The sequence below is a fragment of the Perissodus microlepis genome, chromosome 7 (assembly GCF_051167445.1).
Source record: "Perissodus microlepis isolate ML-2025 ecotype Zambia chromosome 7, ASM5116744v1, whole genome shotgun sequence".
NCBI lineage: Eukaryota > Metazoa > Chordata > Actinopteri > Cichliformes > Cichlidae > Perissodus > Perissodus microlepis.
The window spans coordinates 30,864,562-30,887,554 of NC_140467.1; the positions used below are offsets into that span (position 1 = coordinate 30,864,562).

Here is a 22,993-nt window from a genome sequence, read left to right on the forward strand (position 1 = left end):
ACAAACCACTTTAGACAGCTTATGGATGCTGACATTAAAAAGGACTCACTGAGACTGACTAATACTTCACGCATTTCACTCTCACACACACACAAAAAAGAATGTGGAAGCACACTAACACGTCTGGTATCGGATGAGTACACGTTGTATAGTGCATTTCTGTCTGTGTTGTACAGTTGAAGCAGAAAAATGTAGGAGCAAAAATATCTTAGAAACTTTTTGCAAGCATTGGCAAAAATATGAGAACGACCTGCACCATGAAAAGGCTGATTTGAGCTCCATTAGCTTCTACAAACAGGTTCAAGCCTTCAGTTTTTCATATCATTTCTAAACTATGTAAATATCCTGTACTTGCTACTTTTTAAATGTTACATATCTGTAGCTCTTCCCTATTTTTTGACACAATGATACAGTGTTGCAAAATTTACACATGGTCATAGTTCCAAATAGCACACACACAAAAAAGCAAGCTTCCAGAAAGTGGCCAAACAGAAGAAAGTGGAGTTTTAGGGAGGGGAGACCCTTAAAGAGACTGGTCATTACTGAAACATGTGCAGTAAAGCCCCAGCAGTTTAACTACTTTCTGGATATTATGGTTAGATTTTATTTTTAATGTATTTTTAAATAAATGGCACTGACCACAGCAGAAACACGCAAATTCAGATTTCAGGATGGAGTTCTCCTGTCAGCATTTTGGTTAAGCACGCGTATAATTTACATACAGCACAAGTCCAGTATTTTTAGTCAGCCAGTGTAAAAAAGGCACATTATCACTGCATAACAGAACAAAACCAGTAAAGGAGGAACAGGGTCAGAGGTCAAACATTAGTGATGGGATTTCCAGCTCTTTTTAGAGAACCGGCTCTTTCAGCTCGGCTCACTAAAAAGAGCCGGCTCTTTCGGCTCCCAACCGGCTCTTCAGGTTGTTTTGTTGCTTTAATTAATTTATTATTAACAATAATATAAAATTATGCACAAAAGGAATTACTAATGTAAAAAAAAAAAAAAAAAAAAAAAGTGGTTTTATTTATATATGTTTATATATAAATATATGTGGTGGCCCCTAGAGACAAAACACGTACAAACTCCAAAACACATTCCTAGCGTTAACTGAACTTCAAAACAGAGCTACCTTGATCACTTAAATTACACAATTGAAAGCATGTGCGTATTGTTTGTGTATTTATACACAAGCACTCATATATATTCAAATAATTAAAAAAAAAAAAAAAAAAAAAGTTCATTTACCTGTTACTACCACACACCAAATCAAGTCGTTGGTACTTGCTGGCTTGTGTAGCCACTAGGTAACAAAAGCTCAACACTGTGCCTAGCATCCTGGAGCACTTCTGTTGTGTTTTGTACGTGCTTCTTTTAACTATATAAATGTTCAGCTTTTTCCTTTTAAACCAATTTAAAGTGAAACAACACAAAACACTGGAAACCACAACACAAATAAATATAAATAAAAATAAGATGCACATTCTCTATCTTATGGGCCTGCATGAATAAACTTTCTGAATCCTTTATCATCCACAACTGTATTCAGTTGTGGATGATTACTATACCTTTCTAATGTGACGTTGTTGTCCCTGGCTCTCTTTCTCTCTCTCTCTCTCTCTCTCCCTCCCGCTCTGTTCCTGTGCTACTGCGAGTATAACTACCGCCCCTCCCCCCTCTGCCCAGCACAAAGCACAAGGCTCGCGTGCGAGTGAAGTGGAAAAAAAGTGCGAGAGAGAGGGTGAGAGAAAGAAAGAAAAAAAAAACTCCACGGCTCGCGATAAGGAGCCGGCTCGCGTCGTTCACGTCAAAGATCCGGCTCTAAGAGCCATTTCGTTTGCGACCAACACATCACTATCAAACATCACTTCCCAAATCCCGGACATTTCCAAGACAACAGGAAGTCAGGTGGAATCAAACCAGTAGTCACTGAGACGACATCTGGAGTTTTATCAACCCACACTGAAATCAATTATAGAATTCGTCAATTCAGACTAATCACTGGTTAAATTGGATACAATAATATCAGGATGAATTGTTTCTATATGCAGACAGCAGTCAGAGGTAAACTGCAGTTAAACACCTGACAAATGTCATTTTTGAGCTACTTCTCTGCACTCATCTACATTTTGTTCAGTCCTTCCAAACTGAAGCCAGTTCTTATCATGCCCCAAAGGATGGGATACTTTTAAGAATAAAGACATTTTCTGATGTTGTCTCTGGTTAGAGAGTGATGGAATTGAGACCGACTCAGCACCTATACTGATAAAGAAGATTTAAAGTATTCAACTAGTACTGATCTACTGGCTCACAAGAGAAACCATAACAGCAACTAAAAACTCCAAGTTGGTGATGGCCAATAGAAAAATGGGAGTAAGTAGCATTAATATGATGATTTTAGTCTTTTCAGAATTGTTACACCCATTGAAACCAAATCTGTTCGGCCTTATAGCTGTACGAGCCTTTAAAACCTTTAACAGATGTGAGGATATCTTGTGTTGATCACTTAGTTTTTCTTTTTAATTGCTTGTTTTTCCTTCTTACTTTCCTCATCTTTAAAGAGATTAGGTTTAGCTTCAGTTTCAGGTATACAGATACAGACAATGTCATTCCCCCCCCCTTTTCCAGATATTTTTAAGCTTGATGATGTTGGTGGCTGTTATTCAATTTGTGAAAACAGTACTGCTACTATAAAAACCAATAACATCTGTTCCCCCTTTGTTTTTCCTCATGGAGGGTTCATGAGCAGCCTCACTGATATAGTTTCACAATTTTATGGTAACTTCTTCCTTGTTAAGCTACAATTTTAAGTCACATTTCTGACTGGTCTCTTCATTACATTCATTTTACTTTATTTGAAAAAAGAAAAAAAAAAAAATATGCAGCTACTATTTCATCTCCTGGTCACGTCACTGGGCCAATTGCTCTCAAAATAAATAGCTGCACACAACCCCTAACTCACAGGCTGGACCTTTACCGATATGGACAGCTCAAGATGTGAACAGTTCGATTATCCCTCATCACTTTTTGACTTGTTTTGGTTTCCGTTTTTCCCTCAGCAGGAAAACAGAAGCAACGTATTTTTCTAGCTTGCTTATGACACTCACAGGGTCAGTGTGTGACTCTAGTTTCCCAGCTTCACTGGGGTTCATTTATGAAATTAGAGCAGATGAAGGATCATCACAATAATTCATTTAGTTTTATTTAATTTAAATATAAACCTCTTTTTCTCTCTTAAGCCCGCCAGTACCCTCCTATCACGCAGGATCCAACCTCCTCCAATCAAATTGCAGGAGTTACAGCAGGATGGGCGGGGCTACCACCTGGGGAGACAATGGCGTGAAGCAGCAGGTGAGATGAAGGGCGAAGGAAATAGCCAGACAGCCCAGAACCCTTTGGGTGCGTGTTGTGTCATCATGGCCGACTGTTAGTCATTTAGCACCAGCGAAGAGGCAAGAAAACGGGGTCTCTGATGGAAGTTTGCAGGGGCAAAGCAAATGGAATGTGAGTAAGGGGAAATGCAGTTTTTAGTGCAATTTTTTCCTGTCATGTGATGTCCCAGTTCTCTAATCTGCACAAGCTTTGACCAAATGGTATCTGTTGACGGTTTAACCTCTCTGGTGAAATAAAATGATGAATTTAAGTAGCATAAAGAGGTTTTGAAAGGCAGATATTAGTCCCATCTAAAGACCAAAACCTAAAGTAACTGTGTGTGTGAGAATACATTTGCAGAAACCATTTGGTCCTTTCTTGGTGGCATTTCCTGGTTAACTGACACTCTTGTTGGAGAGGTGGTGTGGGCTTGTGCGTTTGAATGAAGCTTTTTAGAAGAAGGCCTCGAGCTCCTCCACAGGTAGCCCTGCTGCATCAGAATGTGTGTCTTGAGTTTCTATGAGAGCTTCTGGTTGGCGAAGAAGGATTTCGCCTCTCCGCAGGTGGGGTTGGTGCACAGCGGACAGCGCAGGGTCAGTTGACGGGAACATGGCTCGTTGGACTTCAAGTGGGACTGGACCAGGTCTGCCAAGGCCTGAACGAGATAAATGAATATCAGCAGTCAGACAAGTATGTTCAAACTCTGCCTCACAGATTAGGGCTCAATATAACCAGTAAACAGATGGCTGGAGTCAGCATTTTAATTTTAAAGGCTAAAAGAAAGTAGGCCATCTTAAGTATAACTTCTACATTGGGCACATATCTGCAAACCTTTCTGAAACCCTACGCTGTAACTAATGCTGTAACCCGGCAAAGCAAATATATATTAAGCTTTAAAAGGCATAAAGAACACAGCACCGAAGCAATGGTGGTGGTTACTATAATCAGAATTGAAACCTTTGTGGGTAAAAAGCCAATAAGAATCCTTTTCACTGTGTTTGTTTTAAACACAGGATTGTACAGCATACATCTTTAATGTCTTAGAAAGACATTAAATAGAAAATAAATAGACAAACAAGAACTTTTAATCCTTTTCTTTAATCCACACAGGCTCAAATATACATGTACACTTAAATCTTTTAATGTTGTGCTATAGGTTCTGCAATATTTCAAGTTGATAAGGTCAAGGCATATTAACTTCCCGTTAATAGGCCTGGAATAAAGAAGGAGAAGGACTACCTCCAAAATTGTCAAATCAGTAAGACAGTAGAACTTTGGACACAAGTGGTTGGTCCAATAAGACAATGATCAAAAACGCATATCAAAACTAGTTTTAAAATAGCAGGCAAACATTAAGCCTTTGGAATAGCCTTTCCGAATCCCCGAACTCAACCGTATTGAAAAATTTGTGGATTATGCTTAAAGCCAGATCTGCACCAGGAGACCAAGTTAAATAAGCTACCAATTCTGCCAAGACAAATGGTATCCATCAACAAGCCTCTGGCAGGATATTTGACCAAAAGCAACTGGCAGAGCTGCTACCTGCATGCATAATTAATGTGTATTTGAAACTGAGAAAAAACAATAAATGAATGAAGTTGTGTACCAACTTGTAGTGTTTTTTTTTTTTTTTTTTTTTTAAATAAATAGTCATTAAAGATGTAGGCTGTACAATTATTCCACTCTGGAAAAAGAACAGCTCAAAGATATCATTAAAAGCACAGAATTACCACGACATTCATGCCCACGATGAGTGGATGGAAATGTCTGACCACATCTGTGAGCAAATGAACATTTACTCAACAAGGTTACAAACACAGTGCACATGAACTACAACTTCAGCTAATGCACTAGACTGGAGCGAGTGCACCTATTGGTGGGCGTTACAATAGTCACATGATTCATTCAACTGCTGAAGTGCAAATTTTTTCTTAAGATCCCCTTATACCAAACATACAGGATGACGGGAGCGCTCCAAAACTTTACCTGAACTGTTGTAATTTTAGTCTTACAGGTGACATTTTTTGCAACTCTGAAATTTCTTTAAAAAGTTGTTAGGTGTAGTAATTTTGAGGGGAACTTCTTTTTTTTTTAAAAAAAAAAAAATGAAGCTTCAACACCAGCCAGAGTGTGCAGTAAAAATCCTGATGAATGCATTTTTCTTTATTTTCTAGCTGCTGCTACTTGCAGACGGCAGCAGCTCACTGAGAAACTAAAAACCACACCAAGGAAACCATCCTTCAGTAACTACCAACTAATCATCCTCTGGATATTGATTCACACACACACACACACACACACACACGGCAAGGGGTCTCTGAGCACGGCGGGCCTGACCAGCCAGCCAGCCGGGCGGTTCAGTTCTACTGTAGTCAGCTCTAAAGGTTCCCATTGATCTGCCCCTTTCCCCTTTCCTTTAATAAACCCTGTGCACACGCACACACAAACACACACGATACAGCTGGAGGAGTTGCCTGTTGTGAGAAAGGTTTCAGGGTTGAGGATGAAGGGAAAGAGGGAGGTGAGAGAGGAAAGGAAGGAGGGATGGAAGGAAAAATAGTGACAATGGAGAAGGAAAGAGATAAAGGATAGAACGAAGGACACAAGGAGGCATTCACTCATTCATTCACCATCTCATGGCTGCAGCTACTTCACAGGACCATCTCTTCTTTTGACCCCCTTACAGATTTCATACCTAAATATGGTTTTATGGGTCTTGCCTGCAAAGTCAAATGAAACAGCCGCTTGTTTTATGTAAATGTATGAAATTTGGCTCACATGTGTGTCATCCCAAAGGGTATAAAAACACCTATGAGAGCCATACCCTGAACACAACAGGAAGGTCCCCATTTTTAATTTACAATGCAACTTTGGTCCAGTTTTAGCCATTTCCAGGCAGTGTACTTTAATGAATTCTTCTTTGCGTTTTTGCTAAAGAGCGTTTCCATGGTGCCAGGGCAAATTTCAATGATTCGTCATGAAACAGTAAAACACAAAAAGTTGCTGCAGCTCAAAACCTGGATCGCCCAATCTGCCCCAAAGTTCATGTGATAGAAGTCCTGCCTTGGAACACATGTACATGATAATCTTTACTTAGATCGCCACCTAGTGGGAATGGAAAATGACAGGTTTCATCATTTTATGCAGTTCGCCTAGAAGGTTAAATCACATCCACCTCATTCAGATTCAGAAGTTTTACTGTGAAAACTAACTTCTTATATATGTTATGTGGTAAAAAGCTCTATGGTGCCAACGAAAAGGTTTCACCTACGACAGGAAAGAAATGTCATATGACATGAACATGCCCCACGGGAACATTGCAGCATACCTCAACTTTATCTTTGCTCGTTTCTTCTTCTACTGTACATATACTGTTGTCATTTACTTTACTCGTCCTTTCTGCTGGCATTAATAGAGAAAAGGTTTGATGACAGAGCTGTAAGTTTGCAAGTTTGAAAAGAAATCTGAATATTTTACAGTCTGGGAACATGAGTGAAAATTTATCTACCAACTGAAAACTCACACTTATTCTTTTGTATATGGGGTTGAACATTTTTCCACATTTATTTGCACCTATTAATAATTACCCGTTGTATAAGTCAGTCTTCATATTGTTTTACGAATATATATGCAAGCTGGATCTGCATTCTTTCCAATGACCAGCAGAGGGCAACTCCTTTGGTTATAAAATAGAGCAGCAACTACATAGAAGTCTATGGGAAAAACGACCCTACTTCTCACTTGATCTGCGACCTCAGTGAAGAGTTTCTTGATGGGTTTATTGTCCAAGTTGCTCATTTTAACTGTTATTTGATTGATGATGATGCTCATTTTGTCAATTATGGTCATATTTGAAGTAAAAAGGACTGTATAAAGGGCAGTCGGTGGTTAACAACTCCGTTTCTGAGATATATGCAACACTTGCATATGACATTAGAGCCAAAATGCTCAACGCAAGGGATCAAAACATGACTTTAAAAACCAGCGTGGCACTTCATGTTAGGCATCTGCATTTCTTTTAAAGAAAATCTTTGTTCTGCAAACATGGGTCAGGTTAGTGTGTGACAGGTACCTTCATAAAGAGAGGGTTCCCATTCAATGACTCGGCCCTCCTGATGTTCTCCACCCCACACTGGAAAGAAAAATAACAACACATCACAAATGTTCATAACATCTTAGAAAACTGCAAAATTAGGGGACAAAACCTCCCTCCCCCCCCCCCTTTTCCTCATTCCTTTGCTCCTGTCTGAGTTTCTGTTCTGAACGTGGAGTCAGAACACCAAAGAGTCTCTTGATTGTGGACTTAAAAAGGTCAGCATTTGCTGCTTTACTCCATTTTATAGCTTTATGCAGTCATTCGTTTGGCTTTTGAGCTTTAGAAACTCAATAGACCCAAAGAGAAAATGCAGTCACTGCCACAGCTCATATGTGATTCACGACCACAACACATCAGTTAAAATGACCGTCATGATATTCTCCAGCCCACTGGGAAAAACTGGAACTGCACATATCTACCAACAATTTAGACTCACACAGAAAAAAGGTAGTAAACGCTCAGTTAATGCGACAGTCTTGTTTTGGAGTAAATAAATCCAAACACGAGGAATTTAATACATCAGGTGTGTAGAGGTGTTATACATTTTTGGTGGAGTACGTTTTTTTTTAATAGCATTTCAGACCTCAAAACTTGGGACTGGAAGACAGATGTGTTTCTTCAGGTTCAAGTTTAGAAACGATTTCGATGGTTCCTCATGGGTATAAGCATGTGTATCTTTATGGCACCAGTCACATTGATTGGTGGCCATTTTACTGGTGCCTTCAGACAGACAGAGGGCACTGGGCTGCTGGAAACAAACCTCACACACATACACACACTTTAGCTAACCAAAACAACCAGTACAAAGACCTTAGCCCTAATTGTAGATCACAAATGCATAGATACGTTTCCCCTATTTAATGAATCTTTCTAAGGACTTTAGAGAAAGAGCAGGTCTGGCTAATTGACTTTCTGCCTGCTTCAGTTTATTTCTTCAAAGGCTGCTGCAGATTTATTCTGTTCTTTTAAATCAGTATTTATGTACCAGTTAATTTTTACATAAAAACTGAGGAAATGTATATAAACACTGCTTTTTTCCCCTCTCACCTCCTCTCCCAGCACTTGTCTGTACTCGATGTCCAGCTCGTGTAAGGTCTCTATGTGGTCCGAAGTGAAGGCAATGGGCACCAGCAGCAGGTTCTTCTTCCCTCGCTCACACAGACCTTTGATCACCTCGTCTGTCTGGGGACCGAGCCACGGCATGGGCCCCACCTGAGAGACCACACACAGGACATGGCTGACTTAAGTTCTATAGATGGATGACGTGTCCAAGGTCGTTTCAGGTGTTCCTGGTTCAGTGAGGACGTAAACGACCCCGTGACCTTTCTTGAAATCCCATTAAATATAAAATAAATAAAACTGATACCATGATCTTCTTGCAGGAAGGCTATCTCTGGTACCCTGTGTTACTGTATGTACCACATACTGTGCATTTTCACACATGTTGGGTTATTCATTCTGCCCTACAGGTAGCCAGTGACAACTCAGAGTCCTCTTCCACTGTGAAATTTTTATCATTTGTGAATTATGTAAGCTGCCAGGCCCTGTGACCTGAGCACTGAGGAGCTTTGAGGGCTTCTACTCTGAAATAGCAAAAATATTAGTCAGACAAGTGGCTCCATCTTGTGGCAACACAAAACACAAAAGCAGGCCGGCCAGGTCTAAATAATATTAATAGTTTAGCTGCATGTAAGTATAATAAGAAGGTAAAGCTGGATTGGAAGAGTCTGTCTGCAGAACTAAAGAAAAACTGAACACATTTGCCAGGAATGTGAGCACTGCCCAAATCTATTCTTACCTACGGTGACCAGATGGGCTCCTGCTCATGTAGGAAGTAAAGCATTTTGTCACCGATGGTGACATAGGGGACAGTCTAGGCTCCGGTTGCCTAGGTGACATTGAGTATTTCCCATAGAAAATCCCAAGTTAAACTTTACTGAACTTTTAGGCGAATGGAGCGACTACCTATGAGAGCAAAGGATGCTCTTATCTGTATTTTGATGGTGTGGCAAATAAAATAGAAGGTTACCTAGGCAACTGGAGTCTGGAACGTCCCTTAGCAACAACCAGGCAGCTGCAAAGTTAAAAGTGATGAGCAAATTGTTTCTTGTGTTGATGCCCCCCTTACTTGGAACCTGCCCACTCTGCATCACTAGTGGTCACTTAATCCATCATTACTCAGTCGCTGAATGTCACAGACTTTCTTTGGCCTGTGGTGACCATGTCGCTATGTGCGTTTTGTCTTTTTAAAGTCAGGCTCAGGGTGAAATAATGCCAAAAAGTAAATAAATAAACAAAACAAACAAAAAAAAAAGCATTTTGACAATGAAAGTTGTGTGAAAAACAGCAAAGCATAAGCTCAGTAAATTAAAACCATATTGATAAGCATTACAAACTGATGTGTGATCAGTGTTGAGTATGCAGCGTTACCTGATTATTACAGCACACTGTCACCACTAGGTGGTGCTGCTGGTTTATTCAATTACATAGCGAGTGATGTTTACTCACCCTGGACTGCCACACCAGTCTGTAGGGGTTACAGTGACCCAGTCTTTCCATGACCCTCTGAACTGTGGCTCCCACCTCCTGAGGATACGGGTCACCTCTGTTTACAACCTGCAGCACAGGGCACACAACAGCACGGCGCTAAGCAACATTAACACATTAAGCAGTTCCTGAATAATGTGCTGGAAGAAAGTACTTCAGCTGGACAAAAACCTTCTGTTGCCTAATGGCATGGTTCAAAGAAAGCTAACAAGGCACGAGGAAATCAGATCTCTCATCTGAGAAGCTTGGCCTATCACAGAGTTTGGGACTTTCCTGGATTTAAAGTGTGAGTAGTTACACTGAACTGCTGGTGACATGTTGGATATAGATGCCAAAGATGTGCTGTCAAACTAACCAATTAAGCAGCAGAAAACAGTTTTATAGGCTTCCTAATAGAGCTGCCACGATTAGTCGACTAGTCACGATTACGTCGACTATTAAAATCGTCGACGACTAATTTAATAGTCGACGCGTCGTTTGAAGCTTTGTAAGATCCCAAAAGACGCAGGAATAAGTAGTAGGATTTAAGAGTGTAATAACGGACTGAAACAGAAGATGGCAGCACTGCATGTACAAGGATGCCAGCTGCCGTTAAACCCCGAAGAAGAAGAAGCTGTGTCCCAGAATTCATAGCGCAGCCCAGCTCAGTTTCCAACAATGGCGGCAGCTAGTTAGTTTTAATATTACTCTTATTATTCTTTTTGGGTCACAAAATAAAGTTTAACATATTTTCAGGCAAGAATGTAGCTGTGTAAACTTCAAATATCTGCTCAGTTTATCAAGACACCACATACTTTCAAAAGCGCTCCGACGTTTTCGGAGACGTCTGTTACCCACTAGCACGATAGCTAGCCGGGGGCAAGGCTCACTAGAGCCCGTGAGAACACCGGACTCCTGGCAAATCGTTTTCAAACCCACCGCCGTCTTTCGCTACTCAGGTTAAACATGATATATAAGTCACTTAGATAACTTGTTATGTTATTGTTTGGCTTTTTTTAGTATTTTATTTGTTCCTGAGTGAATCGGTTTGGCTGAGATTAAAGTTATAGTTTTTACACAGCTGAATAAACATCAAGCAGACAACTGATCATCAGAAGTGTGAGATGCTCGAGAATTTACTCCGGTGTCCTGTTATATTTTAGATAGCAGGAGTTTATTAAACTTCACCGAAACAATCTGCAAATTTCATTAAAATTTAATAAACTTATCATTTTGTCTTCATTTTTAGTTAGCACATACCTTAAACACTTAAAGCTGCAAGCTAATGATAGTTATATGAGAGCAGATGGGTGCTGGTGCAATAAGCTGTACGTTTTACGTCCAATGGATTTGATTAGTCGACTAATCGCAAAAATAATCGGTGACTAGTCGACTATCAAAATAATCGTTTGTGGCAGCCCTACTTCCTAACAGCAAAGACAAACTGAATTTGCACTGATTTCTGTTGAGATATTTCAGGTTTTTCATCTGTTTTGATGAACCGTCAGGTAACAAATCGGAATAGTTTTTAAAGTGTACTTCTTTACACGAAAAGAAAATGAAGATGAAGTGGGTTTTGTTTTCTAGAGATAAATACTACTACTCCATTGTGAAAGGAAATGCCTATACTGAGAAATATCAGTAAATTTTAGTAGTAATTTGTGGAAAGCACATCAGTCTTTATAAGAGTGTCAGTACCAGTACCATCTGATCAGTGTCATCAGTAATAAGGACCAGACCCCACTCTGGCTTCATTCGTTCCTTTCCAAGAGTCAGTCCCCAGAAACTGTGACAGCAAATGCCAAACTTTACAGTCTGGTGACAAAAACCTGTTCTCATTTTTATAATCCACCCATTCAAATGTATTAAAGTTTCAAATTTGGGGTGATGGGTGTGATACAGACAGCTGCTGCAAGCTGGAGTCACTTCACTCGATTTTATGACCCTTTTAAGCCTTTTACTTGAATTATCTGAGAAATATAATGAGTGTTATGCAGTACAGAGCTTAGAGAAATCTGTGGTCCAGTTCTGGTGAGTGAAACTTGAGTATTTTATTAGCATGTTACTTTGAGGGCTAGAGCAGTACTGATAGTACTTGTCAGTAGTAGTTTTTCATACTTACAGCCATGGGGAGTGAGTGTGCCGAGAACAGAATGACAACATCATCTCTCTTATCTTCTGGAAACTTCAGCAGTTCATTTTTGATATGTTCTGCAAAACACTGGACACAGACACACACACACACACACACACACACACACACATATGGTGTATTATAAACACAGCTAGTGAAATTTACCTCAGCTGATAAAACACAGTCAGGACTAAAAGCTGCCATGATCACCCACCACAACTGCTTTCTGGTCATTTAGCTGCGTGGTGACTTACTGACTGACTCTGTTTTCTTACACACTATATTACCAAAAGCATTCACTCACCCAATCAAATATACCAATCTCTCCCACTGCCACAGGTGTATTTATTAAAAAAAAAAAAAAAAAAAAAAGCACCCCTGGGCATGCAGACTGCTTCTACAAACATCTGTGAAAGAATGGGTCGCTCTCAGGAGCTCACCGAATTCCTTTCTGCACAGAGTCCTGACCTCAAACCCTCTAGGATGAATTAGAGCAAAGACTCCAAGCCGGCCTTCTCACATGTGCACATGTGGAAGAATGGTCAAAAACTCTCATGAACACTCCCAAACCTTATGGAAAGCTTTCCCAGGAGAGCTGAAGCCTTTACAAACGGTGGGTCAAAAATCATATTAAGCCCTATGGCTTAAGAATGGGATGTTACTCAAGTTCATATGGATGTGAAGGCAGATGAGTGAATACTTTTGGCAGAATCGTGTACATCAGTACTAGTTTGGTTTTACTTTGCATGTGTGTACACACATGTTTAGACATCTTTGTGAGGACAGAAATTGGCCTCCACTGTACCAAATGCCCGTCCCAACAAGTTTGAAGGGAGTTTTGGAGCTTAAAATGTGGTTGTAGTGTCAGGGTTAGAATGAGCCTAATCATAACCTAAGGGTTAGGGTAAGCGGCTAAGGAAAGTATTATGCCAATTAGATGTCCTCACTAAGATATGAAAATGAGTGCGTGTGTCTCTAACCTCCACCAACAGAGGGTGTGTGGGCCAACGGTCGATGACACTCCAGCGCATTTTCGGCCTGTCAGCTCTGTTGCTGTAGTAACGGTAGATGGCGTTCAGACTGCTGCCTGTGAGCAAAAGAAGAAAACACATTGAGAAATACTTCATTACACAGGAATAAAATCTCTCTGCTGCTGCCAATCACTAATCAATAAATTTCCTCAAAGTTTCTTCCTCAGATGCATATTTTGTAACCCAAAAACAGTTTGTGGGCACCGATTCATGGATGGATTGTGGGTTTGAAGAGTGTGCCTGCCTCACGTGTGAGCTGGGCGTTCTTGGAACAGTCTGAGAACATGCTGAGTGTGATTTAGTCTGGAGAGAACAGAGTGTATTTATCAGGAGCTCGCAGAGCAGACAGCACCCTGGGTGTGGCGGCATTAACGGACACAAACGTCTGAGTAATCTTCTGATTGTTCCTTTTACATGTTTTCTACATTTAACAGACATCATTTCCTGCTTGTATCACCTGTGGTGGAGCAGCTGTACTGAGGATACTGCGTGAAGGCCACAGCTCTCTCCACTCCCTCTTTCTCCATCTCCTCAATGGCTTCCTCCGTCAGCGGGTGAACGTACCGGAAGCCGATGTAGAACTTGTGAGGAGCTGCGCAGAGAGAAGAAACAGCCAATGACCAGACAGCACGGGAGAAACTCACTGGCAACATTACAGTTTGAATATGCAGGATATGCAGTTTAATTGAAATCTTCAAATAAAAATAACATTTCAGGAGCTTAAAGGGAGGTTTTTATGAAGATTATCGTAGTTTTAGACGAAATTCTAACAGATCTGGTCAGCTTTCAGATTGCTGCTGTGTTATCAGTGAGGTGTGCTGCAGGCGTGTGAGGAGACACTCCTTCGCTGTCTTACTATCTCCATTTCACACACACTTTGCCAACAACAGCCAAGCAAACCATAATCTCAATAAAAGCACACAAACTGCCTCCAAACATGACTTTAACTCCATGTAAGCTGTCAGATTTGAGGAGGAGCGGAGGCCTCTGTGAGGCATCCTCACCTGTCTCAGGGCTCATCTCGTCCAGCAGCTTCACCATGCCCTCCCCCTGCATGGACGTCCAGTGTTTGATGGGCGAGCCTCCTCCGATCTTGCTGTACTGCTCCTGGATCTTCGGTGTGCGCCGCTTGGCGATGAATGGGCCGAGTTTACTGCAGAGCGGGAGGCAGATCGCACAGCTGCAGTTACACAACTCACACTTAATGCATCACAGATTTAATACAGTGAATTATTGCGCAGCAACGAAGAAGAAGAAAAGCAAATGACCTGTAACAGCACTATAACGTGTGATTTCTGGAGCTTTAAAGGGTCAAGGTTCATTATTAACATTTTCAGTAAGATGTGCAGTTTCCATGGACACGGAGGTGAGATTCATGTCCACAAGCGTCACCAAACACCAGACAATAAATCTAGTTTAGAGTTTCCAGCATGGACTTTCTGCAGCGAGAAGCAAGAAGCACTAACATTTGCACCGTTTTTGTGTCATTCCTGTGTCATTGTGGGTTTTAATCCCTTATTTATCCTCACCCTGTTTGTTTCCCACCCCAGGGAAACCTGTCAGACAACTCTGCTCAAAATGGCCAGAAGCAGGAAAGGTAAAGTGACCACCAAGTACACAATGATGGCAGGAATTTATTATTTTAACATTTCTATTGTCAGGTCTAGTTGGATTCATCCTGTTACATCATGAAATGCTGTTGTAGTCCAATGAGCAGATGCTGCATGGATGAACAAACAGACCTTACTGAGCACTGGTGCAGGGTTACAAGGAGTTTGTGCCGTCATATTTGAGCATTTTAAGAGGCCAAACAATAAAACAGAAACACAAAACGGTCTAAAATTATACAAAACATGCACAACATGACCCCCTAGCAGGTCAGTATTATTCTGTCCAGCTTCTGAGGATGGTTTGTCTCAGTGCTGGACAACATGGAGACGGACACTCGTGTTGTTTTCTTACACAGAGCAGAGATCACAATCATGACACTTAAAAAAAATAAATAAATAAAATAAAAGGAGATTCTTCACACAAAGAGCTTCACTTCTGGGTGAAATAGAGGTTAAAGGGAGGGAGCTCTGCTCTGTGAGGTTATACTTAGACACAGCTGTCATTTGACCCCCTGCTAATGTTAGCATGCTGAAATGCTCACCATCCTAACATGGCATGTTAGCAGCAAACAAAGAGGAGCAGTGGCTGATGGGAATCTCTCTGCTTTACAGTCAAACAGCTTCAAGTGTAAGAAAGGCTTAACCCCCGAGGTCCAACCGAGGTCAGCCGACTGACAGACAAACGCGTTTAGTCATTTGTGTTTCAGTTACAGTTCGACTTTGACATTTCTTCAATGTTTTAAAAATGTTCCAAAACTGCACAGAAAGTTGCATCATGTGCATTTATGTGCAGGGCAGCACGGTGGTGCAGTGGCCAACCCCGTCACCTGACAGCATGGGTCCTTCTGTATGGGTACCCCAGCTTCCTCCCACAGCCCAAAACCATGCACGAGGCCCTTCAGCAGACTGGTGAGCTGTCCAGGGTGTACCCCGCATCTTATCCTGTGACAGCCCCACCCCAAGACCCTGAACTGGATGCGGGTCTTAATTTCTGGAAAGCTCTTCATAGAGTGAACTCAGTTCAGATCAAACTGCTGGTTTGGAATGACGTCCTTGGTTAAGTCACAGGACACATTTGCACCCAAATATCCAGACGTTCGCTATAGCGCTTCATTCCCTCGGGGTCGGGACCGCCCAAGGTCTAAATAAAGTCAATAAGTGGCTCATAAAACATTCATATTGAGGTTGGAGCAATCTTTGAAGTCAAAGTGTGTGATCTTGGGTCAGTCACGCCTGCTTTAAAAAGGATCAGTGCTGCTAAAAACCACAAAGATTTTTCTTCTCAGTGGGACGTTATCAAACACGGACACAGCACAGAGCCGTCACCCAACAAACTTCCTCAAACCCCCCGCCCGCCCCACAGTGTGCGCTTACATGTGTGTAAACCCAAAAATAAAGCAGTTGCTTTTAATTCATCACATATTTCATGTAACCAAGTCGCCAGGTTTGTTGAAACATAAATTCAATCTAAACAGAAAACATCTGGGGAGTTTCAGAAAAGCACGAGAGCATAACATAATCCACTAGATCCCCACAAAGCCCTGCTGAAATAATGATGACAGAGGACTATTTGAAGGAAGGACCTCTTATCAGAGCTTTATATCCTGTTTACATCCTGTCCACCGGAGAGTTCACATTACGGGCTAAATGCATGGAGCGAGCGCTGGGAAACCGAGATCCCAGCTGTTAAACACCGACCACCTCAACTCTAAGGTCAGCCGTTTGCGTCACTATATTTTGTGTTCACATTTGCAAATAACTCCTTGCATTTAAGGCAGCGTGATCTCTGTGTGCGTACTTCTGTACTGGGAGTTTCATCAGGTCTGTGTCCATGAAGAGGCGTAGCAAGAAGTCGTGAACATCTTCTAGCTTCTCGGGTCCTCCCATGTTCAGCATCAGGATCCCCGTCTTCGGCTTCCTGCAGACAGGAGAGAGTCACGATCAATAATTCACATCTAACACCCCTAAAAGATGTGACACTGTGTAGAAACTGTGCACTAGGCCAAATCTAGGTCAGAAAAATTATGGATGGAAGCCAGGGGGACTGGGAAGATATTTCAAGGGGGAGCTTCTGTTAGGTAAATTTAATCGTTTAAGAACAAAAGGCATAAATTATTGGAATAATGAAAAGTTGAGCCAAACAGGATCTAAACCAGACTCAGTGCTTCAATGCGTTTACACCCCACAAAGTACAAAGTCAGGTCATTCAGCAGTCTGTACTTTAATGTTAATCAATTGCAAATTAACAAATCTGATCTAGAGTTTAGGGCTGGGCTATATCATACCGTTCACGGTAATACCGGTGTAATTTTGGGCAACGATAGGAAAATGAAATATCGCGATAGAATATGGGTAAAACGCGCATGCGCAGTGTCTAGAGCGAAAGTGGATCGTTAAATGAAACGGATGAACCAGAATTAGTTTGTAAATATGCTGCAACTTCAGTGGTGTGGAACTGGTTTAGCTTTCGTCCGTCAGATACACAACGAAGCACTATTTTTGGTAGAGCGTGCTAGCGGGCCGTCGTTATTACCGTGTTGTTTGGAAAATACGGCACACTTAAAATCAATCCTTTGATTTTTCTGAAAATCGACAGGTCCCCTTATAATCCCGTGTGCCTTATGTATGAATTCTGGTTGTGTTTACTGACCTCGAAACGATTTTATGTCGTACACGGCGCTCGAAAATCTGTCAAATGTTTCAGTACGACTTTGCTAAGCTACAAACCCGCACCACTTGATGGATTGTCGGAGCATTACGGCTATCGTAGGCAGGAGCCTCGCCGAGTGATACGTACTGTGCTTCAACATAATATTACCGTATTGTGTGTGTTTAACCTCTTTTTACGTTTTGTGGATATTATACATGGTTATGCTGAGGATATGTCGGCCAATTTCCACTGGAAATGCCTTTTGGTTAAACTGTCAGCAAGGAATTTGCACTTACATTTTTATATAACTTTAATGCACATAAAAAACAGCTGCTTGTTTAAGTGAAAATACATTGATGGGTTTTTTGCACTAATAAAGTTGTGGAGTTGTAAAGCATTTTGTCTAGTGTCAATTATATCGTCAGTTATATCGTTATTGCAAATTTTCAAATGTATATCATGATAAATATTTTTGGTCATATTGCCCTGCTCTACTAGAGTTAATAAAGGTCATTTATCTTTCTTTCCTCACACACAACAAGTTCTGATGTTTATGCCCACTTCTCATTAACAAAAATGCATTTTATGCTTTAATAAATGAAAGTCCAGTTATGAAAATTGGTAGTGAAGGGTAAACATTTCCCCTAACAGAAGAAAACCTGCTTGGAGGAGACGCCAATGTATTTTTTTATGCACATAAAACTGCATAAAAGCATTTATGCTGTAGACCTATGTGGGCAAAGCTCAGCAGGAATTATCTGCCTGCTGCTTTTCCATCCTCTGACGCTACATCACTGCAGGCCTTGCAGCCGTAGCAGCTCCGAGAAACATGTTTCACTGCTAAGGTTTTAAACCCTTCAGTGAGCTTTGAACTCCAATAATCTGCTGTCGCATTCATAAATATAGCTCAACTGTCAGCTCGAGGAGGACAGAATTTTATAAAGAGGCGTGAGGCGGGTCCTGTGTGAGAAGATGTCGACAAACTGGTGAAAACAGTCCCTGTCATTTCTAATGAACCCCAGCAGGTCAGACCAGGAGAAACGATTTCACAGAAGATGAAAGGAAATCCACCATTATTTGTTCTTTAATCATTACAGGACGTCTTCTCCCCTCCTCACTCCTGACAGGCTTTCACCTTCTTTTAGACTCAAGATGCTTTGTGAAACGTGTTTTTTGTTTTTTTAGACAAGGTCAGGAATCTTTGTGTATACGGCCCTGCACACTGGTGTGGAGCGGTTTTATTAGACTTTGCTTCTGAAATAAAAGGAATAAATCAATCAATAGGAGAGCAGCTAAAGCAGCGTCATCAGACTAACGTCAGCAGTCTTCAGACACAGATGCTCAGCACAGGCTAGTGCTGTGTGATACTGAGAATTCTGGTATCGATCCAATGCCAAGTAAATACAGCAGCAGGATGAAAACACTCACACCGATACTTTTAATCTTTAAACGCAGCTTATAAAGGGGAGAGCGTGTCGTGATTGATCACATTTTAATGACCACTAAATCACTGTGATTCTTAGTTTCCACAATAATTAGCCAACAGCAACAAAAACACACAAAATGGTTATAATTTTCAGACATAATATATTCTTATTTAATGTTTGAGGTAAAAACAATTTAGCACATTCAGTGGGCTTCAAACTGAACATAGATGATAGAAAGTACGAATCTATCGGGCTAGTATCGATCTAATACCAATACTTGGATCGATCCACCCACCTCTGGCACTGACTCTGTGTTTAGAGACCCCTTTAGCCATTTACACCTATTTCATATTTTGTGTGTGTCTGTGTGTGTTTGTGGACGGGTATAAACATCTTTGTGGGGACCAAAAATTGGTAGTTTACTATACTTGTGGGGACTAGTGGTGTGCGGATCGATATTGAAATATCGATTCTTCTGATACCAGTCATTTATGTTCTAGAATCAATTCTCATATTAAATTATCGATATTTTAGTACTTTGGGGTAAATTTGTAGTTTTTCATTAACAGGAACAAAGTGGAAAGAAACTACATCATTCAGATCGTCTAAATTGGAAGGAACTATTTCCTCTTACGCCTTTCATAGTCATGTGCGAAACACAGCTGTATAACTGTGTCCAGCCCCTGGCGTGCGCACTCACAACAATGGCTGAGCATAAATGGAGTCATGTGTGGACGTATTTTACCTCCACAAACAGCCAAGACGCGGTTTGCGATACATGTGGCAAGACAGTGATGTGTTGTGGCAACAACACTAACCTCGTCAAACACCTCAGAGTAAATCACATCACAGAATATGACGAGCTTATGTTGAGGCGAACTGAAGAGGAGGAGAGGGACAGGTGCTGCTAGGGGAGACAGACGTCTCTCAGGGAGTCCTTTAGTGCTGCAGGCAGGCAACATGCTCAAATAGGGCACAACTTCAGGTTTTTTATTTCTACATGATAATTCTACATTATTAAGCAAAAAGAACAAGTAGTCTGATGTCCTGTAATCATTATGAAGCTATATTATTACAATTTCATAATACAATTATATATTGTATTATGAAATACAATGAAACATTACGTTTTTGTACAGACTATCGGTATCGGATCAGTATCGTCGATACCACCCTGACTTTTACTTGGTATCGGATCAGAAAGGAAATCAGTGGTATCACACATCACTAGTGGGGACCAACAGCCCTTGTGGTCCCGGTCCCCACAAGTTTGAAGGCATTTTTGAGACTCAAAATGTGGTTTTAGTGTCAGGGATACAATTAGGTTATGGTTAGGTTTAGGCAAAGGCTTAAGGGTAGGTATTCATTTTTTATATTTAGGGTAAGGATAAGCAGCTAGGGAAAGCATTATGCCAATTAGATGTCCTCGCTAAGACATGAAATCGAGTGTGGCGTGTGTGACCTGTTTTCCTGCGTCTCTGGAGTCTGGGCGTAGGCGGCGGCTGCAGCAGTGGAGCGTCGTCTCAAACTCAGACTCAAGCTGCTCCTGGCAACTGAAGAACAAGAAACAGTGCGATTCATCGGAACAACAATTAGATGATTTTATTAGCTCAAGAATCAGTGAGTGAGTGTAAGGATCAGTTTGTAATGAGTGAAGAGTTCAATCATCGATCAGTTTTAAGGTGAAGAGAAGGCAAATCTGTTGTTACATTAAACTCAAAAGTCTCTCTTCCAGAAAAATAACAGAGGTAACACAGCCAATGCTACTCTCCAAAGAAGTACTGTGAAAGTATAGTTATAGTTTTAATAACAATCTTAATTTCTATTTTGCTTATGGATTAAAATAGTACATAATAATAATAATAATAATAATAATAATAATAATAATAACAATAACAACAACATTTTACCATTGCATTTTGGCTCCTTTTTAAATCTGTCATGGCTGCACTGGTTCAGGCTTTGTGCAGATAAATGGGCACTGATATGAGCATAGAAATGCAGATAAAATGTAAGCGCTCACACAAAATCACAGCTGGATTCAAGCTGACGATTTTTTACTTAAAACTTTCTGGTCTTAACGTGTAATTTAATTGCCTTTTTTTTAATTTCATTGTCATTCTGGGCATTTTGGGGGTTTATTGAAAAGGAAAATATTAAACACACAAAAAAATAATGATAGATGTGTGTGTTTAAGTTATGGCCTTCATTCATTATCATCTGTGCACATGCATGGTCTGAATCAGTTATAAATCTGTTCATAGAGTATGAATGAGGCCAATTTTGCCCCCACCTGGGATGAAACAGTCTATATAAATAAAGATTTGTTTGCTTCATCTCATCATGTTTGGACTGTTGTAATTCCCTAACCCACTCAGGCCTCAAACCCCAGCTGCTGGGCAAGAGTGAACTTAACACCAGCTTCCTGGCAGATACAGAGTTTACTTTAAACGTTTTAAAAGTACCCATAAATCCTAAAGTGGTCTCAGATTAGTGGATATGTTACAGATTTATTTATGGATTATGAAGCTGAAGTCATGAATGAGCTTTTAAACTGTTATTGCCGTTTTAACTGCGTGCATTCTCTTCTTTAGATGGTTGCCCTTTTTTTTCCAAATATCCTGGGAAACACTTTGAAAGTACTTCTTGAAAGCTCTCGTGGAAATAAACTTTATTATTCTAATAATAATGATAATAACTATGCAGTCTAACCGATGCGTTCAGCCGGCTTCACTTTCATAACCGCTCCCAGCAGTACCGCGCCGCACCGCCAGGGGGCTCGCTGAGGTTACGCAAGTTCACAGAGCTGCAATTGTGTAACTTCGAGTCTTTCTTTCTTCCTCCCGGCGCTAAAACGCGAAGTGTACGCGCACACTGGCGATAGTTTCAGGCCACCTGACGCTCACCAAATGCAGCCTAGGCATGGGATAAATCCCTTATGTAACGCTCACGTTCGCACGGTAACCTAAAGGGACGCAGCTCTGCCGCGTCAAGCTTGTGGAAATGAGCCGCAGAAACACCAGCGTTTACAAAATAAGAGCAAAATCATGGTAACACATTCAGATAATTTTAGCCTTTCCACCTAACCGCATGGGTAATATACACAAAACCTGGGTTCGATGTATTCCAAAAAAGACGACGGTGACGGTAAAAAAAAAAAAAAAAAAGTCAGTAATATGGCAAAATAAAGGAGGTTGTTAAAAGCGAGGGGCATATCCGGCCAGGAAGTTGTTATGCTATCCCCTGAGCTAACTTTACATTTACAAAATATTGATGTCAATGTCAGAAGCGTGCTGTTGAGTTTCTGGCAAATAATAATAAAATTATTCAGTGACCGTAAACTGTGTAAAATAAGCGCTGTGATGCTGTTTATGCCCTGACATTAAATCCTCAGAAAACCAGTAAAACTTGGAAGTTTTCTCTTCAGGCTAACTTGGCGGCGCAATCACACTCACATTGGATCAAACGACCGGCGCTGCCCAGGGCTGCCATCATGTTCGCTTTCACTGACGCAAAAAACGTCTCCGCGCCTGCTAAGATTAAGGCTGGATACTGAGACTCTCTGCTGCTGGATCCACAGTAACTCACGGTACTATCCGACACCACAGCCAGATTCCTTCAGCTACCGCCGGCTGCCTGCACGGACTTCCGTTAAGAGTTATAACAGCTAATGAAAAACAACTTCCGGTTTAGAGTTTCGAAACAAAATCTAACACGAGCTAAACGTTACAAAAACTGCATTGATGTAATGTTATCTTTTTCATTAGATTTCACTTGTATATCTTCTTAAAATATATTTAAACGCTTTAAAAACTAAAATATGTGTCCTGGATAATTTCCTCATAAGAGGATGTCACTATTATATTTTTTATTGATTACACTATGAAGGATATTTATCAGGCGCTTCCGAACTGGTATTACAAATGGTATTACAACATAGGACATTTAGGGTTTTTTGTCCCCTAAAGTCGGGTTTTTATTTTTACATTCCTATTCAAGCATGTAGTATTAGTCTTTGGTCAATGCATTTTATTATTTGTAATTAAATCTCCTCAGCAATATTTTTTCCCTCAACGTTCAACGAAAAAAAGCAAAAATAAATAATAAAAGACAATCTAGAATAAAGACAATGAAACACAACATAAAA

At 40.7% G+C, this 22,993-nt stretch overlaps 1 protein-coding gene across 1 annotated transcript; it reads right to left on the reverse strand.

Annotated features, from left to right (window-relative positions):
- Positions 1–270: 270 nt before the first annotated feature.
- On the reverse strand, positions 271–22,514 carry fech (ferrochelatase). The gene is made up of 11 exons (XM_084934620.1): positions 22,302–22,514; positions 20,309–20,399; positions 16,568–16,687; positions 14,164–14,312; positions 13,617–13,751; positions 13,109–13,215; positions 12,117–12,215; positions 9,977–10,084; positions 8,516–8,680; positions 7,445–7,504; positions 271–4,027 (listed from the first exon to the last, which is right to left on the reverse strand). The coding sequence occupies exons 1-11, from the start codon at positions 22,339–22,341 to the stop codon at positions 3,890–3,892; spliced, it is 1,212 nt and encodes a 403-aa protein (XP_084790746.1). The 5' UTR covers positions 22,342–22,514; the 3' UTR covers positions 271–3,889.
- Between the last annotated feature and the right edge of the window lie 479 nt (positions 22,515–22,993).